Raw genomic sequence first — 25896 nt, forward strand, 5'->3', positions numbered from 1 at the left:
GATAATTATTCGATTGACGTATTAGTATTAATTTGCTAAATTATATTATATATTTTATAAGCGAAAATTAATTTTGATGAACAATGATTGCCATATTTATGTTATTTTTGTTTGCTAGTGGGACGATTTATTTATCACTTTTAAGGCAGTTCACTGAAACAGTAATCGACTTATAATTAAACGAATAACTAATTAACTTATAAGTAATTATGCATAAGTTTAATTAATTATTCATTAAAGCACTCTATTTATATACTGTTTTTATTAGTATTGAACGCTAACCAAATTTTGGTGGTAACTACTGGGAAAAAAAATCTCACCTTTTACCAATGGTAACTACTGGGAAAAAAATCCCAGTAGTTACCACCAAACCAAGTTGGTGGTAAGTAGTGGGATTTTTTTCCCAGTAGTTACCACTGGTAACAACTTGGTGGTAACGAGTGGGAATAACCCAGTTTATTAGGTCGATTCGATGCCTGCCATGGAGTGATTGTTGCACCCAGGTTTGTAGTATTTGTTTCGGTTCTGTGACTTCTTAATTTTTTTGTTTGGTTTTGTCTTTTAAGTTGAGTGGAATGAATTTGTGATCAGCGTCAGTGACGGCCTGGTGAATTAGAGAATGAGAGAATCGATTGTGAAAGAACTTTCTTAGAAAGATTACCTGTTTGTTGTGGAAATTTTTAATGTCTATTAATCCCTGCCGCCTTCTGCTTTCGGTAGTGTCTGTCTCTGGGTGCATCTCCTCGGATGATGTTTTCGGTATTTGGTCATTAAGGTGTTGGTCATTTTTTTCAGGTTAGAGAAATCGGTTTGGGAACACTGCATTTCACCAAAAGAGTAGGTAAGTATTGGTATAGCGTATGTGTTAATAGCCTTAATTGGGTTGCGTGCATTAAGTTGAGTACTTACTCAGTTAAAATTTTATGACGCCTGGCCGTACTTTTTCTGTTTCAGTGCAATTCTAGTAGTTTTATGATGACTTTATTATTATTACTTCTTCGAAACCATTAATTTTCGCTGAGCATACGTGGGGTTTAAAAGGGTTGCTTTTAAGGTCCATCTATCATTGGCCTACGTTTGACCATGACACCACATATATCAAGTCTTTATTACTCCATACCTACTTAACTATATATATAATATAATATGTATTGAATGTAATATGTAAATTAATAATAAAGAAAACAGACACAAGATAACAAACACCAGCACACACACCACCACATTTCAGTAGTCTGTACCCACTCGACAACGATGTTTTCATTTAAATTATCAGTAGCTTGTTGCAATGATCCATACGATAACTAGGTAGGTATACCTATATTTCCTAATCTACAGTTACAAAATGACAACATACATTCAAAAAACGTTTTCATACGTATCTAACTCACAAATACAGTACAAAAATTGCGACTTCTATTTCTATCTAGGGTTATTTCGAGTGCCCTATACAAAACGAATGCAGCAGAGCACTGAAAGAGAGTTCTATAGCGGAGAAAGGTATTAAGGTCCATTCATCGATGGAAGCGCAGACTGCACGGGGTCCGTGGAGAGGGGGTCGAGGTTCCAGCTCACCTATAGTAGCTACCCTAGTCAAGTGTTGCCAGGCGTACGGTAATTATCGTACATTTACGATAATTTGGACTCCGGTACGATGTACGTTACAAAGAACATTCTCTTACGCAAAAGTACGGTGATTTGAGCCCTTAGATGATACCTCTAAAAGTCTAGTATTTGAAGCAAAATATGACACTTTTACTCAGAATAGGCTAAAATTAGAACCTTTTGGGTGTTTGGCTCCTTGGTAAGTCAAAAATGTCGAAATTTCCTGTAAACCGTTTGGATCTATCACAAAAATACATAAATATAAAAGTGATTTTTGCGCAATTTACTCGGCAAATTGTATTATCTTTTTTGTATTTAAGTTTATTTTGCAATAAATTTTTGGGGTACTGCCTTTTTGATAAGCGTACGATATTGTTTTCAACGGTACGAAAATTTTGACACACGAATACTATAATTCTCGTCCGCTCACGTGACAACACTGCCCTAGTCGCGGCAGTTGCGCGAGAACGACACTGCCGATAAGGCGCCCGTGCTTTTTGCTTAACTCCTATTAACAAAAATATAAAGACAAGGACTATAGAAGAAAATTTGTGGACTGTTTCTAATGCTTGTGAAATAATCTTTTCCTGAGACTATTGTGTGGCCAGTGTCTTGGCTATATGTGGTGTTTTAGTGCATCTCCTGTCCTAACCGCAATAAAAGGCAGATAATGCTTCATCACTAATTGCGTAAAGGTATTTATAAAACAAAATCAATGTTAGTGTTAAACAATTCGTTTCATGAGTAATTTCATTTAGTTTTATGTATAAAGATGTATTGACTACTTAGTTTTAGTCAAAATAAATAGTATACATGGTACCCGCGAGGAAACGGAAAGATTTTAACAGTATATTTGCGAATCGTAATTAGAGACAAAATGTACCAATTAATCCATAAATTTTCCAAGAACATGTACTTATTATGTATGAAATCATACAAAAAAAAACTGTTTCCTCGCGGGCACCTTGTATAATTAAGTACATATTTAATTATGTGCGGTTATGGTATAAATGCTAAACTTAGCTAGCATGAATAATTGGTACCTATTTTCCTACTTAGATTTTGTTTCCGTACACGGCCGTGGGCGGGGGTGGGTGTAAAGTTGCGTCCGTAGCTTTTGGGCTGGAAGGAGAGGAACTGTGCGCGGGCGAACGTGGGCGCAAGAAGCCGTGCGCACCCCGTATTGATTCCTCGATAAATTCTATATTTATTTCCCTAATTAAGCCATAGCATCCTTAAAATTACTTCAGGTATTTGACAAGTCATAAAAAATCAAATGAATATTTCCAATTAAAAATCTTACAGGCGATCTAAACATTTCAGGATAAAGTTGACACCTTGACAGCGAGAGAAAAAACATATCGATTTTTCATGATGAATGTTTAGGGACTGTGTTTTAGAAAGCTTTGATATGATATTCGGTACAAGATAAATTAGCTATTTTTAACTAAGATATGTATTGGGCTCGTCATTAACCTTTGACAAATAATGGTTCTTAGGTAATTGCTTTTTGAAGACACATACTATTAAATTAACAAATTGTAAATTACGCTTTTTTACGCAAATTAGTCATCTAAGTATATACAAGAGTCGCCTTATATACTTAAACCATTACAACTATTACATTACAACTAACCTAAACCATTGAAATACCTTGACATTTGTAACAGGTTTTTGGGCTCCACTAAGGAAGGGCTTTATATACATAATTGTAGATAACACTAGCAGAAACAAATCAATTATTTGTTTTGCAGTAAAATTATTATCTATGCAACTAAACGTAAAACACATCTTTCTCGTACTCGTACCACTTGGAAACTTAATTGTGGAACATTTGTGCTAAACTGCTATCTGCTATTTGCTTATGTTTATATTTTAAAAACATGATGCCAATCAAAGATCATTCTGCTCTCATTTACTTATTGGTGCCTGAAGGATGTATTAAGATTGATATGCTATTGGTATCAAATTTTTAAGATCTGAATTATACACTTCCTGCAGCTCAATTGACAAAATAGTTTGGGTGTAATATAATCAATTTATATATGACTCTGTCCCACTTAACTACAAATTGTTGTGTTTAAGAGAGCGTAAACTACTAAGTAATATAATATAGTAACAATATAACTTTAAGCATGTGAGAATAAAAGCCCCATATTGCAACCAATAATCGGATTAACTGGCCACGCTACGGGCCGTAATGTATTTACTGGCCGCAAAATCCATCCGAACAGATCGCGGATAAATTTATTTTAAGCCTTTGTTCGTTAAGCGAGTAAAGCTTTTATGCATTTAGAATATTAAGCTGTAATAGTATGAAATTGTGCAAGGAACCTATACAGTGTCTGTTTCTTCAATCTATAGACTTCATGCCCTCCATGGCTTATCTAATATAAAGTAAGGTAAATATGCCGCGTAGTTCCCGTACTCGTGTTACTGCGTAGAATGCGCGGAGCCATGCGTTGTGAATGAAAAAGATATCAACAAGTAGCTCGAGAGGCTTTTGGCTCCGGCGCGCGCAATTGCGATGCAGGGTGGCTTCTTGAAAACAGGCCAGCGACGTAATGAAAGCGCCCGCCATTTTTATTAGAAGCTGATCGCGATATCCTGACGTTGGATAGCTTTTTAAAAGATTGAAGCCTGTATTAGTGGTTCAGGGCACATTTTATACCAACTCGGGGCTTACTATGACACTTATAAATGCGTTAGACACGCAAATGACCCAGGCGGCTTTCTCGGTATAGAAAAAAGATGCAGCCAAAAGCTTTAGTGTAGCACGTGACGCGGTGAAAATTACGTAACGCAATTGTCACAGGTATTTAGGCAGTCTAGGTTATTACACATCATTGACAACAGTTTTTTTTAACTAAGACATTTTATCACCTATCCCGAATTAGTACATGTACTTTAAATTAAATTTTAAGGTACACATGTTTTTTATTTCTCGCGAATTTATTTTTATTCAAAACTAAAAAATGAAATTAGTCGTTTCAAAAGCTCGTAAATAAAATATGTTTTCTATGTGGCGACTGAACCGTGGTCGTAACACGCGCAAACTCTAAATACAGAGTGACTCATGAGACGTGAGGAAGAACAACCCTACACGCACAGTAAATGTTAATCGAATTTTGACCATTGTATTATCCTGATTTTTAACTTTTTGTTAAGTAAAAGTTTAACTCTACAACCATGGTCACCCTACAACACCTAATTAATAAAGATAAAACGCCTCCTTAACCGTTATGACAGCACTTTAATTATGAAGAAAATTAAATCTCACACTTGAGTGAAATACGATTTTTCGGAAGTAACCAAACTCAGTTTATATTCAGTTAATTAAATTCAGTTTGATACTTTATCACGGGAAAAGCAAAAGGAATCTGTATTTCACGGTAGTATTTTTCACATAGCTTGGGTACGGTGACAACTGTCATCTCCATACAATTTATAACCTCAAAAGGCAAAATATTTGCATTGAGATGACATCTGTCACCGTACCTAAACTATGTGAAAAATACTATAATTGTAGGGTGGCCATGCATGTTGTTTTGCATTCAACGCTTAATATAAATGAACGTTAATCTTACTAATAGGTACTGTTACGAAACAGTAGCTTAAATATGTAATTTGCTGAATGCGTGCTGATCCTGCTTACGTCTCCTGCATCAACCTGGATTGAAAAATTCTAAACACATATAACATTTTACAAAGTAGCCTGTAAACATCTACGTGGATTTTAGAGACACATTGTATATACATAGTTGTTAGAACAAAATATACGTAAGCTATGTTCAAACGAAGGGGGTTTGACCCTTAAATAATTTGGATGTTATTTTACGTTCGCTTATCGAAATATTCCTAAATGAAGATGATTCATTACAGTATAGAGCATTCAACTTTTCAATCACCGTGAGGACACCTCCGGTTTATACTTTTTCGTTTTTTTTTTTCGATACAAGTGAGGGAAGAAATATAATAACTGTTGTCAGACGTGCTGGACTGCTGGTAGCATATTTACTTAAAAGGTTATCAAGTTGGCCTACTTTACAAAGGAAATGGTGTCAAATACGCCGAAAAATTGTAGAATAAAATCTTCAAAAATACCTGATTTTTAAGGGGACTACACGTAAAACGGGGATTAATTTGAAATGTATGTACATTTATACCAAATATAAACCAATTTTTGAAAACTTCTTTAGTGGCGCTGTGCACCTTTTGTAATGGGGAAAAATGTTAAACTCGCGTCAGGTCACGTGACCGACAGATTGAAAATTCGTAAGACGGACACGTGACATCATGGTGACGTGCAAATTGAATGACATCGAAGCCTGGTTACTTTTGAAAAATCGTATCTCATTCAAGTGTGACATTTTATTTTCTTCATAATCAAAGTGCTGTCTTAACGGTTAAAGAGGTTTAATCTTTGTTAATTGTGTTGTATTGTATCTTTGTGTTGTTGGGTGTCCATGATTGTAGATACTCTAATTTTTCCTTACCAAAAAGTTAAATAACAGAAAAGAAGCGTGATTGTTTTACTTAATATGATGGTGAACAATTCATTAACATTTACTGATTGTGTAGGCTGTAGTCCTGCTCACGTCTGCGTCTCATTAATTACTCTATATATGTTATATATTAACACTAAAATATCTTTCATACTCAAATTGATTTACGTAGGTATAATAGAGAATTATCCCTTTTTATAAAACTGCTACTCATATTTCTCCAAAATATCAAAAATTTACAACGTTAATATTCAAGTTTTCACTTCTGCCGGCACTCCCGGAGTGCAAACCATTGTTTTTTTTTTACCATGGCGTATTTATTTTGGCAAAAAAGGATCCCTGTGTCTTCTAAAGTTTCGGATTTACCTACGAGTACATGTCTCGGTTAAAAAATAAAAAAAAACTCTGTGCGAGTATGACTCACTGGTGCATGATGGTATATTGAATTGGATTTATCAATTTGTCGCAAGAGTTACACCCAAGGGCCATAAAACGCGCGCTCCGAGCAGCATATATTTGTTGTTTTAACGAATGCATGGCTGTCGACGTCAACGTCAAGCATGGATGCTCGGAGCGTGCGTTTCGTGGTCGTGGGTTTCACTAAAGTCATGTTTTACAGATCAGCGTGAAAGGAGAGATGGTCAGGGTGCGAAGGCGCACCGCCGCGCGAGTGACTTAGGCGATGCACCGTCCCCAGCACTGACAACACCATGCCAGCGCCGCTAGCCGCATACTTAACACTCCTCACCGTCGTATGGCTTTGTGGTGAGTATTCAAATGTTGCTAAGTTTTATGACACCCAAGACACAGGAACAAATATCCGTGCTCATCACACAAATAAATGCCCTTACCAGAATTTGAAGCCGGGACTATCGGCTTCATAGGCAGGGTCACTACCCACTAGGCCAGAACGGTCGTCAAATTCTATATGAAGTGAACTCTACGTTTGTACACGGAATACTAAGGATGGTCGCATTTTTGTCGCCTGTCACCTTGCCTATCACTTTCTAACAAGTATGAAAGTAAGAAAGTGACAGGCATAGCGACAGGTGATAAAAATGCAACGCAGGTGATACAAACAGCTCGTAATTGCGGAAAGCTTAAAAAAGGCTGATAGAATAGTATATTTAAATGCAAGTGTGCAAAATGCGTCATTATTTACGAGTCCCGAGATGTAAATAATGACATTTGCACACGTCAATTGAACGACGTTTTTTAATACATTTGCGAAAAAATCACAATAAAACAAATATTGGTATAATCGGTTACGTAAGCAGGTATTAAACTACAGGCGTTCATACAAAAACACTCTGACAGTTACAATTTAAGTTGAGTTATATTCATACAACTAAATTTTAAGTGAAAGTACTGAAAATAGAGGGCGCCGGTTTTACTTCTTAATTTTTTTCTGTTAACGACAGCCAACGTGGCAATGATAGTTTCATTCAGCCAATAATAATAATAAAATGTTGTTATAACTTTATACATAACTTTTTATTTATATAATAACAAATAAATATTTAATTTATGTCGTGTAATAAGTTTCTGGACGCAATGAACGTGAAATAGTGAAATAAAAATATATATAGTGTTTGGAAATCCAAACTCTTTGGTGTGGACGTATGGATACCGGTCAGATATAATTTTAAAAAGTTGGAATGTAAAAAGCACTAGTTCGCAATAAACATAAACAACTATGCAAACGCTAAACAGCTATGCTATATGACAGCTTTTTGAGAAACTGTATTTAAAAAAATTAAGCTGCTTGCTGCTTAAAAAATAATTTAAATAGAACATTCTGTCAACATTCTGTCTGTTTTAACTGAGTAATGTGTGCGTTTTTCAAAAAGATTTGCTTTCAAACTAGAGGTTTAAACCTCGACATAAATAATAAATTTACTTATCTGAATTTATTCAACGGTTATTTACGATCCAATGTTTATTATTCGCATTTGGCTAAATGATGTTTTAATTTAAACAAACAATACCGCAACATAATCGCACGCACATCGACAAACAGAGGTTATCAACAATAATGTTTTGATACGGATTGGTGGTAGTATTGGTAGGAACTCGTGTCTTTTGAGTCTAAATTTAAAGAATTCGAAAGAAAGCGTTATTGTATGATTTGTGTATCTGACACATTAATTTTACATGAAGACAACTGTCCGTAAATGTCAAAGCCAATGCTGCTGCCCGGATTTTTGATATTCGCTGCAGCAATGCAGTCGGCGGAAACGTCGCTTAATCCAAACATCACCTTAAGACGTTCTCTACAATTGCATGTTAGGTACTTAGCCAATTGGTTAGGATTTTGCAGATTTAAGTAAACTATTTTTAACTTAGTACAGTCACGCCTGAAAACATCGATACGAAAAAAGTGCCAAAAATATGTATACATACACGACTTTATTGCCCATATATTAAGGTAGTGTATACACATGTTTGGTACATTTTTCATACCGATATTTTCAGACGTGACTGTACTAAGGTACATAGAAACAGACATTTGGCACGTTACATTTACAATAGATGTAATTTATATTTAATCTGTAGTGTTATTTTTCATTTGATACCACAGATCACTAATATCACTATACAATAGGCACAACTATGTACCTACACAGCTATTCTCGAGGCAGATTGTACTTATTCAATAATGGTTGTTTTATAACATCACGTACCTATGTGTATATGTATAAATATAAAAGGCGCTTGTGATACTATACCTATAAATCATAGGTACTTATTTATTTTGCTATAAGACCCGAAACAAAGAGATTTTAAGAGGTACTTATGTTGTTTGTTCATATGTACGTAAATAGATATAAGTATTGATTCTTGATTTAATATTCTGTGGGAGGCGACTTCGGCGCATCCCACATAGTAATGATATTAAGAATCAGAATCTCTATATGGTTACCTACAAAGTAAATTTCGAATGTCATGAATGGAATTAGGTATTTATGGTCTCAGTTTTTAAACACAACATATTCTATGTATCCAGTAACCCTAGAGATTCCAATTCTTAAGGGGCTTGTAGTCTAAGTCCTAGGCCAATAACGTCTACACACATACGACATTATTAAATTAAAAATTAAATTAAATTAAATATCATTTATTTTCAGGCAACTAAGGAACTTACAGACTAACATATATACAATAATAAAAATCTTAAAATATAAAAATCATTTTGACGACGCAACCGGCAATGGGCTGCTGCAACTGCTAGTGTGTAGTCGCTCAACTGAGAGTCGTCAGTTTTCGCCCCAAGACCACGGACTGGCCGGCCGATATCTGTCAAGCGGCTACACACTCTCGGTTCTAGTCGCCAGGCCGAAACCCGAAATGGAACTGCTAGTGTTTGACTTTTTGCGATTAACTGACAGACCTATAACATTCGACGAAATGGTGTAAGATCGTGTGGGATGTGCCTTACTATGTAGTACAACATCACAAAATGTATGTGATCACATGTCAGTTAAGTAACTACAACTAGCCTAGACACGGCATATATCATTGCGGGGTTCTGTTGAAAATTGTATGGTATTTATGAACAATTTTATAAGCCTCAGTTTCTTAGAGCAACATTCACAAAGAAAATGAACCGGTAAAAGAGAAGGACTTGTAAGTAGTTGAGGAAGTTCGTTTTGGTCTCTAAACACACTTCATTCACGAAAGGTCACTTTACCACAGGCATTTTTTACTTAAAAAGCGCGACTTTTTATGAAAATACATGTAAATTGCCTTGACATATATATCTAAGGACGGGCCTTACGAGCAATAAGAATGGGGCCAGTACAGCGGTGTCACGCACACGAATTCGAGCCAATCGTGCAGTCTAACGCCACAACGCGATTGGTTGATGAGTTCGCACCACGCGCGCGATTGGTCGCAACTAGTTCCGTTAGACTGCATGACTGGCTCGATTTCGAGAGTGACACCACTGAAGTAGCGCCATCCTTAGTGCCCGTAAGGCCCGTCCTTAGATATATATTTCAATGGCATGCACACTTTACGCCTATAAGGTTTGAGGAGATTCTCAATTCGCCATACTCTTACATTTATTGTCGAGCTCATAAATTTGTACTTATACATTTGTTCGCCTTATTCCAATGGATAAAGGTAAAGAAATTTATATAGATTTATGAACTCGACTGTTCATATATAGTACACATCTATTACAAACGTGCGTGCACGTGTGTGTGTGCCTACCACTCAATTCAATTGAAACCATTTGTTTACTAGCAATCGCGGATGAGATCCCCTCGGCGGCGGTTCCGCGGTCCACCAACACCACGTCGGTACCTGCGGACCCGCGGTCGCCAGTAGGCCGTGTGCCGCCGTACCAGCCACCGGTTGGGGCCGGACCTGTGCCTGGCTATCGGCCCCATAACCCGTATACACGGGTGGAACCATGGCACCGTGAGTTTATCACCCATCTTCCATATTGTATGTTTATTCGAAAAAGCGTCTCTCTTCCGTTTCGCATGATCAACGGTAGTAGCTTCACTGCTGCTACGGATGCAAACTCATCCATACCTATCCGTAAAATAAAGCAGAAGTATCTTCTTCGGCATGAACCGGAGCATGTGCCTACTTTCCTCTAAAATTCGAAATAATAAATAGAATATAAATATTTTTTTCACGTCAGCAGCTCGAACAAGGGTAATTTGCTGCTTAAAAACAGTGAGCAAAATCGCATTTTGCTCACCGAGTGAGACAAAATAACATTCAAGTGACCTTTAGATTCGAATGTCATTTCAACGTGCGGGGCCTAATACAAGTTCGAAATATTTGGATTCTATTGTCTTTATCCCTTTCACGTAATTAGCAAAAAGAAAGAGACAAAAAAAGTGCATACGTAATTCCACGGTATATTGACGGTTTATAATAGACCCCCGAAATAAGTCAGACCGCATCGTTCCAAAACACCATACTCTTCATTCGTAATAATTAATTAATAAAATAAAATTTTAAAATTTAATAAAAACACCATATTTTACGTATGTCGTACGTGTTATACAATAAAAACAATGAACTTATACAAATTTACGCAATTGTTACGCAGTAAATAATTCTACTTAACTACTTTTAACGATCTCTACTATAGTTGACAAATAGTAGTATCCGCAATTCGGACCGTATCTTACAAAGATTTTATTTTACAAAAAAAAAAAATGTCGATTGAACTGTCAATTGATGTTCGTTAATTCATTATTTTCGTATTATTTTATTGAAATTTCTATCGTTTTGTTTTATTGCGGTAATTAAAGTTAATTCCCTTCAGTGAGTGAAATAGTGATCCGTCCGTCTGGATTACATTTTTTCAGGTTGTATTTTTTGATAGCTGACTGACGTGAAAATTTTTGTGTACTACACGAGATCAAAGTTATTTACACCTCGTGCGCTTTTGAGTCCCTTGCTACGCTCAAGATTCTAAATTAGATTCACGAGTGTAGCGAGTTATAGAATCTTTCGCTTGCACGGGACTCAAAACAAGCACTCGAAGAAATATCAAACTTTGCTCTCTTGTTGTACAAATAACTATTTCTATTTATTTAGAAACAAACTGTCATACGTTTCATCAAACGTTTTTGATAGACAAAAAATCGACGTATAGTTTCATATGTAGAAATAAAATATAAATAGGTCCGTGGCTATTACAAAAAAGACTTAAAACTGTATTTTACAATAATAAACACTATACTTGAAATATGTAAATCAGTGGTTTGATACCTCTGTAGAAAATACGTTACGTATAAATCGTAGTACATTTAAGGAAGTTACTAATTCCAGTTATATTCAATATTTAAATGCATTCTGAAGTTGTATTAGTGTACAGTTAAAAATGTCTAAATCATTAAGTTTAAGATTCTCATTAAAAAGTTTACAGTTTCCAATATCCTCACCCCCGGAGTTACACAAAATGTTTTTATCACACTTGCGAAGAAAAAACTAAATTTTAAGCGAAATAATTCTGAACTACGGTGACGTATCAAACATTTTTCCGACATTTTGTAATTTCTTGACAGGTTAGTTAGGCATCGAAGGCCTATTCGGCATTCGGCCACGATTGAAAATTATGTAAAAATATTTTAAACGGCTGTTTAATTAATCAAATTAAATAATTTTAAATATAAACAAAAATATTTAATTATAAGCATCAGTAAGTACTCGTATTTTAAAAGTAAAACTAATTTATGCTACTTGGTTTGTATTAATGAGTGACATAACTTTAAAAGCGCTATAACTCCCTAGGGAGTTATAGGTCTATTTTTTTACAATCCATAATTCCCGCGGGAGATTGGTCAGCCTTTGTCCTTCAGACCCTTCAGTACACCTGCATGAAATAATCTTTTTCGAGCAAGTGTGATGAAAAATACAATCCCACTGTAACCAGTCCTGCTGAATGGTCACTAAGAGTTTGAACTTTTAAACTTTTACAGTATAAACCAAATAAAATTATACCAATAGGTATAGTCAGCAGTATAAGCTAGTCCAGTCCTGAAGGCCAGTGATTCAATAAACCTTTTTTGGAGTCACTCAATTCCGACAATGTGACCTTTGTAAAATGTTTCCATACTGCGCAAGAAAATTCAAGGTGACTACGCACAAAACTATTGTAGAGAATTTTATATGTCAAGCCGCTTTTAAATGGTTTCCCAACTCGCATTATGAATACTGTTTATATGATTTTGCCAGCATTTTATCACTGTGTGGGATAAAGGTGAGTTTGCTATCCATAATCACACCAATATCTCTAATTTCGGTTACTCTATTTAATTTTTTACCTGATAAGCTGTAGGAGTAATTCATTACACATTTCTTTTTTGAGAAGTTGATGACATTGCATTTATCTAAGTTATTTGATTAATTATTATACTTATTGTCATAAGTTATTTGCATAATTATTATACTTATTGTGATTCAACACAATTCACTGCCAACGTTTTCGTAGCGCTACGTTCGTAGCCAATCTCTGCATTTTTGGCTTTGTAAAGGAAAGCGACTACGAAAAGAGAACAAGCCAAGTATCGGCACTTAATGTGTTAAACTTAAAATAGCCCATCACTACACTACTATCATGTTGTAACACTTAAATGAGGTTGTGATATAGTTTTCATAATAATTATATAAGGTATACATATAAAAACTGTTCGAGTACATTTTTTTTGCACAACATTTTACGGTACGACCACCTGACCCTCCACCACTTTTTAACTCGCTAGACATTAACGGCCCGATTCGAAGAATGAGATAAGATAACGATAAGTTCTGGTTTAGATAAGTTCTCATTTAGATATCGTTTGTACGTGGTATAATTGACAGCAGCACCTCGATTCGGGCAACCAATGTCACTTTGACGTTAGGAATATCGTAGATAGATCTTATTGGGATCACAGCGAAATCGAAATAAACGTCAATTTTGACATGTCGTTTAATTATCGATCTTTTAAAGATCTTAAACGTGTCTTAATCATTCTTCGAATCGGGCCGTGGGTAAGTATAAGTATTCTAACAATGCGTACTTAGGTGTTGTAACCAACTCACTCAACCTAAGTACCGACAAATTTTTTATCGATTAATTTTGCACGCAGAACGACCATGGATATTCGATAGAAACGCGGACATCATAGCGGAAGACATTGATCACGAGGAAGACGATGGCGGCTGTAACGTTCCGTGTCCTAAGGAAAACTTTTCCTGCCAGGTACGTGTTTATTGATTTTGTGTTTAAAAATTAAGGACCTACAATCTACATATACCTCTATACTCTGGCTAGGATTGCGTTCCAAGAAAACTGTATCAAAATTTTGAGAATGTGGATCGTGTTCTAAAAAACTTTACCAGACTATGTAAGAAGAATGTTAAAAAAAGGTTTCCATTTTTCATGCTCGTAAAATTTACATTTGAGTCGCGTGTAAGCGAAAAAAATTGCTTATTATGCTCTAGACCATAATCTACTACGACCCTTAATAACTTTGTAATAAATAAAAAAAAAAAATATTATAGGGACATTCTTACACAAATTGACTAAGTCCCTCGATATGCCAAGAAGGCTTGTGTTATGGGTACTCAGACAACGATATATACAATATACATATTTAAATAAATAGAAAAAATCCATGCTTCAGGAACAAATATCTGTGATCATCACACAAATAAATGTCCTTACCGGGATTCGAATGCAAAAATCAAAATAATAAAGTTCACAATCTGCCATACAAACTGCCGGCGCGCCCCCAACCGGCACGATCCCGACCGGAGCGTTCCGCGCGCCCCCGACCAGCCCGAGTAAGATTTTCTTTAGTCATGAACAAATACCGTAAAATACCCAAAAATTTTAGAAATTTTTGTAAATTTTCCTCGCAATCGAAGTGAAAAGCAGGGTGTATTATTCAGGCACAAATGGCCATTTTTGTTAAAAATAGCTCGCTTTATGCCCTTGTTGTGCAAACTTTTATTAAATCCCTGAGTAAAGTAGTAAAATTGTACACGTCGAACGTACTACGTACGAAACGTAAAAGTATATAGGTAACGTAGCTCTGAAATATTCGCTGTCACGGAAATAGGATAATCTCTTAAGCTTTTTCCCATAGTTGTAAAATCTATATTTAGGTATTACCGTTGCGCGTAAAACCGAAGTTATACAATGGAGCAAAAATAAATCCGATCTAAAAGCAGATGCACTCCATCAAATTGAATTGTTATATTTAGATGTAACTTTAAGCGATATTGAGTTCATTGACCTGTCGGGATTATATTGGATTGAATATTGAAATTTCATGATAAATGGGAATGTCACATCGGTAGCACATTATACCTATGTGGCGCATGGTATCTAGGCAGGTAAGATATGCTTACTGCAATACAAAATCTTGAGATTGACATGGAACAGTTTTTGAACAAAGTTCTAAAGTTTGTAATAGTCTGCACATGGGGCGTCACTTTAAAACTTTGGCCCACTGTAACTTTGGCCCACGGTGGGTGCAAGTATAAATCCATCCTCGACCGGACGGAACGGATGTTCCACAGGAACCCGCTTCAAAAGAATGGTGCTCTCATAAAGAATGGGGCTCCCAAAAGACCCTTAGAACAAAGAAAATGTTCTCGATTAAAGAAGATTCTATTTTAATACGATAGTTTTTAAGTTAGTGAGTTTTGAGTACATCATGATCATGACCGACGATGACATCCGCGCATAGGTTGGTTACTATGCGTAGAAGGCGTTGCTTATATGTGTGATTATTTTATTTGGAGCGTAGCAAAACAAATGCTTGTGAAGTGTTGCTTAGTGATGCTAGATTAATCGTTTCTTTGTACGGATGTTGTTGTCATTTCATTAAATGTGCTATGTGGCCTAGTGGTAAGAGCGTGCGACTTGCAATCCGGAGGTCGCGGGTTCAAACCCCGGCTCGTACCTATGAGTTTTTCGGAACTTATGTACGAAATACCATTTGATATTTACCAGTCGCTTTTCGGTGAAGGAAAACATCGTGAGGAAACCGGACTAATCCCAACAAGGCCTAGTTTACCCTCTGGGTTGGAAGGTCATATGGCAGTCGCTTTCGTAAAAACTAGTGCCTGCGCCAAATCTTGGGATTAGTTGTCAAGCGGACTCCAGGCTCCCATGAGCCGTGGCAAAATGACGGGACAACGCGAGGAAGAAGAAGTGCTATGTTTATATCAATGTAGCTCTTGAATCTCCCGGTGTCAATCAGAGCGTCGGCGCGAAAGTCGTTGATAGACTTGATAGTTACGGCGACCGTAGCTTTCCGTAGGCTCGACGGGCTTGTAGCAGAATATTCGGTTTCGTAACAATCTTGAGATGGCAAGCGCCGATGTGACTCGGAATGGCATTACTTGTGGAAGGAGAGCCACGAGACCGGCAGGCTGACGCAGAGTATCCCTTCTTGGTGCATAATTGACGGCGAGCGTGGAAAGCGGGATATTTTATTCTTTGGAGTACCTTATACCACCGCGAAATAAACAACGTCGTATTGATGGATGAGGGATAGGGACAGCAGGGACAGCAGCGTTATGAGGATTTGTAGCTTTTTGTGAGGGCAGTGCTGGCAAGGCATTTAACGCACTTGGGATATTAACCCCGCATAGTTTCAGAGTCCTTCTCGACTATTTCGAGACTTACCTATTGTCCGGTTATAAGCTTCGTCCATTGACAAAGACGTTTCTTCTAATAAACGTTCCCGTATTTTTAGCGATAGGATACCAGCTATAAAGTCGCATTGTACAGCTTGTTCTTTATGTTCTTCAGCTGAAACTGACTTGAAATAGCACTTTTGTGCTTTTGCTTTCTTGTCCCGAGGACGTGGCGTGTCAATATTTCAATTTGGGGTTTCACGTAGGCTTCCAATAGAACAATAGCAGATTCATAGGTTTGTCAGTCCTTGATAAGTAAGGAAACTTGTGAAGGTATATAACCAATGCAACCACTTATCTCCAGCCACGGGGGCGGTTACTGAGACGTAATTAGAGTGACAGTAAAAAATGCCCGCAATTGACGAACTTCGATTTTCGCGTTTATAGCCCCGATCTACTTCTACCAAATCATCAAATCTCAGTTATTTGTGCCCAGAATATCAGTGTTATAAATGTATTTTACATGTGAATATATGTATCACGACATCAACAAAGTGTCAACAAACAATGCGACTATGAATGCACAAATTGACCTACCACTTCGGGTAAGTTTTATCCTCACACTATAGCTAACAGTGTAAATGTGAGGCTTAAGAACAACAATACGGGTCTCCACCCAAGAATTATTTACCATAACAACCGCTTTAAACGTACATGAACTACTAAATTCTTACCAGACAAACATCAAAATATCTAAGCTACAAAATACCTATACACAACTACATTTACTCGTTTAAAACACTGGGTGTATACCCCAGTGTTATAAGTTTTCATTATTTAATAGGTAATTAAATATTTATAAATAATCGTACTATGTACCCATACAGTCAGTGGACATAAGTATCCACTTTACTGTAAGTACAGCTAATATGGCGACTCAACTAGTAAGTAACTAGTCTAGTTCTAAATGAAATAACGTTAACCTTGCTATGGGATCGCCAGATCTCATGCACCTGCATTACAATGGAGAAGCGATGCGACGGCGTCGCGGACTGCGCCGAGGCGGAGGACGAGGCGGGCTGCACGCGCTCCTGCGAGGAGCATGAGAACCGAACCCTCTGCCACACCACCAACATCTGCATCGCCGTCGAGTGGCTCTGCGACGGCGATAACGACTGCGGAGATTTCTCTGACGAGACACACTGTGGTAAGCGCTGTCTGTTACTATTGTCGCTATTTTTCGCGGGTTGAATATACAGGTCGTACTGAGCAACTTTAAGAGGCTGTCAATACCTAAAGCGCGCACACTGTCTATTTGTATCGGAGTAAATGAGATAGCACTGTCGCATGTTACTGGGCCTGGGCAAGGGAATAATAAGAAAAATATTTAAATAAAAAAAGTGGATTATTAGTGTAATATTTTACTCAATCACGGTTTAGATATAAATGTTTTGAAATTGTGATTTTAATTGCAGACCCATAAGTCAAAACAATAAAGACATAAAACCGTTTAATTGTGATTTTAAGACTAATCTGCAATTTTTTTCTATCGAGCCGATTTCGTTCAATCGTGTATCGAGTACAACCACGGTCTTTGAAATACAATTAATATGAACATATATTTTTCTTTCTGGACTAACAAAAATAGTCTTTCTTAAAAAACTGTTTAAGTACCATCAATTTCAAGGACATTGGGTGTTGACAGCCTCTTAACTATTGGACCAACCATGAAATCCAGAAAAATCATTTGGCTGTTTCATACATTTGTGGCTGATCATATGCCGATGTTTTGAATGAATGAATGAATGAATATAAATCTTATTTTAAGGTAACTAGTGGCCTATAGATAAATACTTTAAAATATGTAGCATACATGTTACAGAAATCTATTTTAAAACTAAACACTAATCAATTAATAGTTTAAAAAACACTACTAACACGCTTTAACCTTGAAACCTGATCGTGTTCAAAGTCCATTACGTGACCTTTCTGACAAGTGTAAACACGTCAAACACGACTATGATACGACATTCCATAATGGAATGCCAGTGCCTTTCTTCCAGCTTCATCATCAGGCCTTGAAACCTAATCATGGTCAAAGTTCATTACAAGACTTTTCTAACAAATCCAAACACAGCTATGATACGATGTTCCATCATGAAGTTCCAGTTCATATCTTCCGGCTCCATCATCAGATCAGTTCGACCATATTATTGTATTATCATCAGAACTACATACAGCTGCCAATTTCCATGACGCTACGATCCTTGGAAGATGGTTAAATTAGTTACCTTAGATTCCATTACATACATAGTTACATACAGGTCGACCTAATAATAAAATTAAAAAAATAATAATAATAAGAAAGAATAAGAATAAGAAACCATTTATTGCCACACAAAATACAATGTTTCACTTAAAAATAATAATAATAGGCATGCGCGGCAAAAGGAACGGACTCAGCGTACGCTGCGTCAGCCATTTTATTACAAATTGATTGCGCAGCGCTGATTTTCAGTCCGTCCCCTTCACTGAACCACATTGATATGACATGCGGGTTAATGGATTTTTTGTTTTATTACCAGAGATAGCTAGTGTATACAATTATAGTACGAAAAAAATAAAGAAATTTTTATTACAAGTGAAAATTTAATATTTTAATTTGGTATTTACTTGATATTGACAACTGGTTACATTTATAACTCAAGTATTTTACTGAATAGGTACAAACAATGCCATAGTCATAAGTTTCGTTCATTGAAACGTACAGCGATAAGTAATAGTACTTTTTGTATGAGAGAATACTTATAAATAAAATAAAATAAAAATACAAACTTATAAACAACAGGAATAGTAAGTGTCCAAAATATAGCACAACACCATTTTAAATAATTATATCCTCTGAGGAAATTTGGTAATTTAATAAAAGTAAGCTCAATTTGCCTTTAAAGGTTGGAAGGGACATTTTAGCTCGCAATGGCGGTGGTAGGTCGTTCCAGATCTTAGATGCAGAGTATTTGAAGCTACCACGATAACCTGCTGTTTTATGTTTCGGGGCACTCATTTTATTTAGAAACTTACTGCGAGTATTCCGACCGTGAACGTCTTTCATCCATCGAAACTTATTATAAAGATATTCTGGTTTATGACTAGAGACTATATTTTTAACCATACTGGCCATATGCAAGGTTCTACGTGCTGCCATCTTCAGAATTTTTCTCTCGTTTAGAAACGGTGTGATATGGGCTCGCTTTGGCACCGAGAAACAAAACCTAGTACAAGCATTTTGAACTCTTTGAATTGCCTGTGCGGTTTTGGCCAGCAGGCGTGGTCCATATACGATATCGCAATAATTAAACTGTGATAACACTAGCGACTCAATCAAAACCAGCCTCACCTCTTCTGTTAGGTAATTTCGGATACCATACAAAATTTTTAGCCTATAAAATGCGTTTCTTATTTTTGTATTAATATGATCAATGTAGCGAATATCACTATCTATAATCAATCCCAAATTTTTGGCTGCATCCACTCTCTCAATCCTTTTACCATTAATCACCAATCTAGGATCAGAATTAATTATCCGATTACGCTGTAATTTAGATCCAAATATAAGGTACTTTGTTTTTGAGGGGTTTATAACTAGGTTATTATTATACGCCCATTTGTATATTGCATCCAGATCCTCATTTATTTGCTCTATAGCACATTTTGTGTCTTTTGGGTCGAATGAAAAATATACCTGCGTATCGTCGGCATATAAATGAACACTACAGTGCTTGAGTAGTTTGCCGAGGTCAGCAGTAAACAGAATAAAAAGCAACGGACTGAGAATCGAGCCCTGTGGTGTGCCTCTTTTAACTAGTTTTACTGTCGACCGAATCTCCTGTCCCTGACCATCCTCTGTAAGAACATACTGCTTACGATCTGTCAAATACGACATAAACCATTTACGTGCTGATACTGACAATCCGTAGTAAGCCATTTTTGCTATTAACAATTCCTTGCTGATACAGTCAAAAGCTCGTGAAAAATCCAGTAATACTAATATAGTGCACTTGCCATCGTCAGTAGCTGATATTATATTATCTGTAACTTGAGCTAACGCGGTGGCCGTACTGTGGCCGCTACGGAACCCGGACTGTACGCTCGGTAGCATATTATTTTGTTCTACGTAGTTAGTCAACTGAGTGCAAACCGCTCTTTCAAGAACCTTGGACATAACCGGCAGGATGCTTATTGGTCGTAAGTCTTTATGGGATACTACAGAAGTACTTTTGGGCAGACACTTAACTCTGGCAAGCTTCCATGCCTCCGGAAAGACCTTTTCAGAAATTGACATATTTATTATAGCCGTAATTATAGGTAGCGTAAGCGGCAGGGTCATACGAATCATCTGTATAGTAATTGAATCACTACCGCAGGCATTCGTTTTAATACTAGTAATTAATTTATAAATTTGATCCTCGGAGCATTTTAAAATATCAAAAGTATTGTCTCCGAACCTGTTTTTAATGAAATAGCTATAAGTGTTTAGATCAAGGTGACCATTACCTGGTACGTCTAAAAAGTAATCATTAATGGCATCGGGATTATTCAGATGGTCAGGTATTAGGATAGCATTTTCAGTACCTAACGCTGAAGAACGTTTTAAGTGCTGCCACATTTTAATAGGCGTCTTAAAATTATTGTTAATATAAAATTTAAAATAAGCTTTTTTTTCTCGTTTAATAGAACTGTTTACATAGTTACGCATTTCTTTATAGTATTTTATATGTGATTCGGTTTTGGTTGAGTTAGCTTTTACAAGTGCTTTATTACGCATACTTATCATAAGCCTAATATTATCAGTCAGCCAAGGATGTGGTCTCTCTTGTACACAAACTCGTTTGGCTGGTGCATGCTTATCAAACAATATTGTCAATAAACTTTCAAAACGTTTTACCATTTCATTAACATCGCTCGCTAGCAAAACGTGTGACCAAGGTACGGCATGCAGGTCACTTAGAAATTCAGTCTCATTTATCCTATTTAAAGATCTACAGGTGGTAAATCGTGGTGCCTCTTTAGGTTTCTTGATGAGAAATTCAGAAATCACCATCGCATGATCGCTTAAGGACGGATTATGATACACACTTGTTTGTTTACATAATTCAGAAGCATCTGTCAGAATTAAGTCTAAAAGGGTAGCAGAGTGTTCCGTTACACGTGTCGGCTCTTGAACCAGTTGTTTAAGGTTTTGTTGTGTCATGAAAGTCAACAATTCGGGACCATGGTTCCTATTTGGCTGTAAGAGATCAACATTAAAATCAGTTAATACGAACACATAATTACAATAGGCGAAAACACTTACCGACTCACTAAGCGCATCCATGGCCGTACCCACTGTCAACGACTCTGGCCTATAGGCCGTGCCCACTGCTAGCCGCAACCCGCCGGGCAAGACAACCTCGAGCCACATTTGCTCGAGCGCCGATACAGGGTGATCGCGCACGCGCACCCGCAACCCGCGCCGCACATAAAACCCCACCCCACCGCCTCTGCTTGCGCCTGCTCGCGGTTTATGCTTGAACACGTAACCCGGTACTACTGGTGCACACGTTTCTTCGCCTTGTTTTAACCAAGTCTCATTAAGAGCCAATATATCTGGTTTATAACTGGTTATTGCAAATAAAAACTCATCTTTACCTGTATTGAGCGACCTCACGTTTAATAGTCCCAATAACAAATACGATTTCCGTTTATTTGTCGCGCCGCCTATGAAAACATAAATGACCTACATTTGGAGATATATTCAGATCACGATGTTCTGTGCTAAAACTATCTAATAGATAATTATATAGGTGGTAGCAGTTTTTGTAAAGTATTCTCTCATATAAACTATTTACTAAAATCATTATTAAAAATAACTTAAAATATAACATGCTTAGATTACGCACGAGAAAAATAAGTCATAACTGAAAATTGTTCTGCCTGTCGTACATTGAGGAATCAAAGCTATTTATTTCGGGTGGAAATATCTCTTCTATATCTTTGTTTGAACGCACTGTGTATAGCTGAGAGCCATCGGATTTTCGAGCATATATTTTCCCATATTTTGTCCACACATACCGCCAGCTCAACCGTTTCGCTTCTTCTTTGGCCTTTTTGAAAAGCCTACGATTTTCTTTTGTCAATCGTTCATTTACGTACACCGAAGTGGGTTTCCCTGGCAGAGACATATCAGCTGTAGTTACGTTGCGCCGTACACGCGCCGCACGCATCAGGCGATCCTTGACGGCGCGGCGAGTCACTCGCACCACCAGAGGGCGCGGCTGAGCCTGGGGCCCGCCGGCGCTGCTCACTACGAGGCGCCGCGGGCCGGCCCGATATGCTTCCACGACGTCGGTCTCTGCGCAAGTTGTTCCCAAAGTTGTGGCAAGAACACTTACTAAGTGGTAGACATTTTCATTATTTGTTTCCGGTATATTCATTATCTCGATATCATTTCCTAACAAACTTTGCTCCTTGTCATTCAAATCGCATCTTAATTGTTCAAATGTTGCCTCGGTCTGCAAAACCGCCTGCGACTGTGCGGTTAAACGGTCCTGCAGCTGTGTGACACTTGCCTTTAAATTTGCATTATCTGTTTGAAATTGTTCTAAGGATGTAATTCTTTGTTCACAGTCACTTATCTGACTCGTAACAGTGTCCAACCGCTGATTGCATTGTTGCAGTGAAGTCAGCACCTCCGCGATTTGGGATCTCATTGAACAAACATCGTTTCGTAGGTTCCTTATTTCGGCAGTTAATTCTGCGATTTCTGTCTGGTCCATCTTATCATCCGGTAGGGACTGTATCACTTTTTTGAGGGCAGGAGGGTTGTCCGCCGGAGTTTGAGTTTGAGCTCGTACTGGTGTTGAGGTGTTGTCGCCACCTCGTTTTGCGGCGGCTCGGCAGTCAGGGCACGTCCAATTTGTTAGCTGCTCCGGGGTAAGGTTGGCCGAACTACTGCAGAGGTTACAAAATGATTTCCCGCAAGCGGGAAGTTTGCAGGTCACAATGCTGTTCTCCGAGCCTTTTGAGATGGTGTTGTGGCACCCTGAGCATGATCTAGCAGCCCTGGTAGATCTTTGGGTCTTCATTGTCAACAACACAAAACAATCCCGTTAAACAAATGATTGACCGGTACCACGATAACGGTTGACGAGCGAGCGTTCGATAATTAATAATAGCGTGTTAAAAATCACATCATGGTTGCGATGCATTACTGTGGAGTGTTAGGGAGCCGGCCGCGGAACCGCTGAAACTATATCGGTGCATTTTTTTTGCGATTTAAGATTTAGTCCCATAGTAAAAGTTACTCAGTATGACCTAAACAATAAATATTCACATGGCAAAATTTGGCTAAGGGTTGAAAAAATACCTCGCATTTTGCCAACTGTGCGTACTTTCTCAAATAATAAAACTATCATTCAGAACAAATGGCTTTTATACAATAAGATAGACTGATGTTACTCGTACTAAGTGACTACGACTTTACATACTTTGAACTGTATAATACACTGTGTGACATAAGCTCATCAGTTAAATAGCTGCTCGAACCGTGATGAGTGGCGGAAAAAGAGAACGCCTTAAATGGGCTATTAAAAAAGTATATGAACAAAGCAATGCAATGAACAAGATGCGCGAGGCGTATACTGTATCATGCGTCCACGGAAATTAAAAAACCGGCGAAGTGAGAGTCCGACTCGCGTATGAAGCGTTCCGTACATATAAAAACGGCGTAATACTCGTAGTCGCGTTTTACCCTTTGGGTACGGAACATTAAAAAATTAGAGTTTTAACCATAAGTGTATTACAGGTGGCACAGGCAACTGCACGGCAGACCAATTCACATGCACCAACGGCCTGTGCATCCACAAAGACTGGCTATGCGACGGCGACGACGATTGTCGCGACAACTCTGACGAAACCGACTGCACCAAAGACAAGTGAGTAACGGGTATAGCTCTCTTTCTCCCTTCATAGCGTTAATGTACGTAAAGGTGAACCTTATAATTGGTACATTTGACAAGGATTGATTGTTGTATTGGTACTTTTCAGAGTTGTGTAAAATTGTTTGTAAAAAATATTTTAGATACAAAATTCAACTACTTCCTTGATATATTATTTAAAATACAAAATAGTTTTTAAATTTCTATTTAAAATACAAAATAGGTATTTTCAAAGTACTTTTTTAATACATATACTTTGCGATAAACCTGAATAAAAAATACTACAAGGAAAAGAATGGTATAAGAAACAACACATCTGGACGCTTCACTTCGACAGAAATGATATTTGTACAAGCGTACTGGAGCAGTCTGTAGTCACTTCGAAATAACTCGTATTTGTGCAACTCTAAACTTGCGCAAGTAAATCGCTTCGCGTGTGGTTAGCATTATCTCAGATGACTGGCAAAGAAGGTACGCAATGATATTGTAATAAAAGGTAGCTGAATTTTGGAACTAACTAAAACTAAGTATTCATAGCTTATTAAAAAACATTTTCAGCATCATGCAGCCAAGCTTCGTTTAACGAATCCGCAGATGAACCATAGTAACTTCTTATCGCCTGTCTCAGTTAAACGATTGACCTTCCTCGTTGGCTAACTCTGCATTAGTTCATGAAAATTAATAAAATCAGGAGAAATAATTCGTGTAGCTTTGTAAATTGATACAGTTATACCTTGAGGTGTCCAGATGAACATACTAAAAGTCCTCGGCGGTGGGGTTTGTGCTAGATACGAGAAAATAAATATTGGATTTGGGCGACGACGTAACAGCGTGGCTCCGTGGCATCGTGTTATAATTCTATTTGTACAAATATTCGAGATATAAGCATAAATCTGACAAAAGTTACCTTCAACCTCCCCCCTATACCTTCAGCACAACCCACACCCCCGAGGACTTTTAGTATGTTCATCTGGACACCACGTTTTACCAATTTACAAAACTACACGAATTATTTCCCCTGATTGCCCATATTCGGATTAATTTGTCGTGGCTAAATGCAATGCAAGCATCCTCTAGCAAGTCATCTCTGACTGTAAAAGGCCATGCAAACATGAACAAATTTCAAAAAATATTTTCCAACCGTAGTGTATCCGCATCCATAAATCTACATGTTTTTGCATTTATTTCGAACGAACCTAACTACCGCTTAAAATGACTTATCGGGTTTTTGAATATAGGTTTACACTACTACAATAGTGGCGTGGCGAATAGTAGATTTCGCAAACCTACGCGGCTCCGCTAGTTTGAAAAAAAAAAAAAAAAAAAAAATATATATATATATATATATATATATTTCAAGAAAAAAATCTTTCGAACATGCTCAAAAAATTTCACGAGAATTGGTTGAGAAATTAATAATATTGAAAACAATTAGCTGTCTATTGCTTTTACTAATTTACCATGTCCTAATACCCTACCCTAACGCGGAGAAGCGATGGATAGAATAATAGTACATTATGATAGAAGTGTGCTAAGTTGGTCATTACACACGAGGCGATATTTTGCGCGCGAGCTGTAAGCGAGTGCGCAATAAGAAAGCCGATGTGGGTAAATGACCAATGCACACGCGTTTCATATGACGTTTTTCAACACACTTGCGAGGAAAAAACTAAACTTATAAATCAGATTTTTTTGTCAAAATAGTA

At 37.3% G+C, this 25896-nt stretch overlaps 1 protein-coding gene across 1 annotated transcript in view; it reads left to right on the plus strand.

The window, feature by feature from the left end:
* Positions 1-410: 410 nt before the first annotated feature.
* The window catches only part of LOC133517053 (low-density lipoprotein receptor-related protein 4), a 67589-nt gene continuing 42103 nt past the window's right edge, over positions 411-25896 (plus strand). The window contains exons 1-6 of the mRNA XM_061850196.1: positions 411-2300; positions 6730-6875; positions 10359-10535; positions 13712-13824; positions 17217-17421; positions 24058-24187. Of these exons, the coding sequence (XP_061706180.1) occupies positions 6821-6875; positions 10359-10535; positions 13712-13824; positions 17217-17421; positions 24058-24187 (680 nt within the window). The 5' untranslated portion in view covers positions 411-2300; positions 6730-6820. The remainder of the gene's footprint in view (positions 2301-6729; positions 6876-10358; positions 10536-13711; positions 13825-17216; positions 17422-24057; positions 24188-25896) is intronic.

The sequence above is a fragment of the Cydia pomonella genome, chromosome 4 (genome assembly GCF_033807575.1).
Source record: "Cydia pomonella isolate Wapato2018A chromosome 4, ilCydPomo1, whole genome shotgun sequence".
NCBI classification, from domain to species: Eukaryota; Metazoa; Arthropoda; class Insecta; order Lepidoptera; family Tortricidae; genus Cydia; species Cydia pomonella.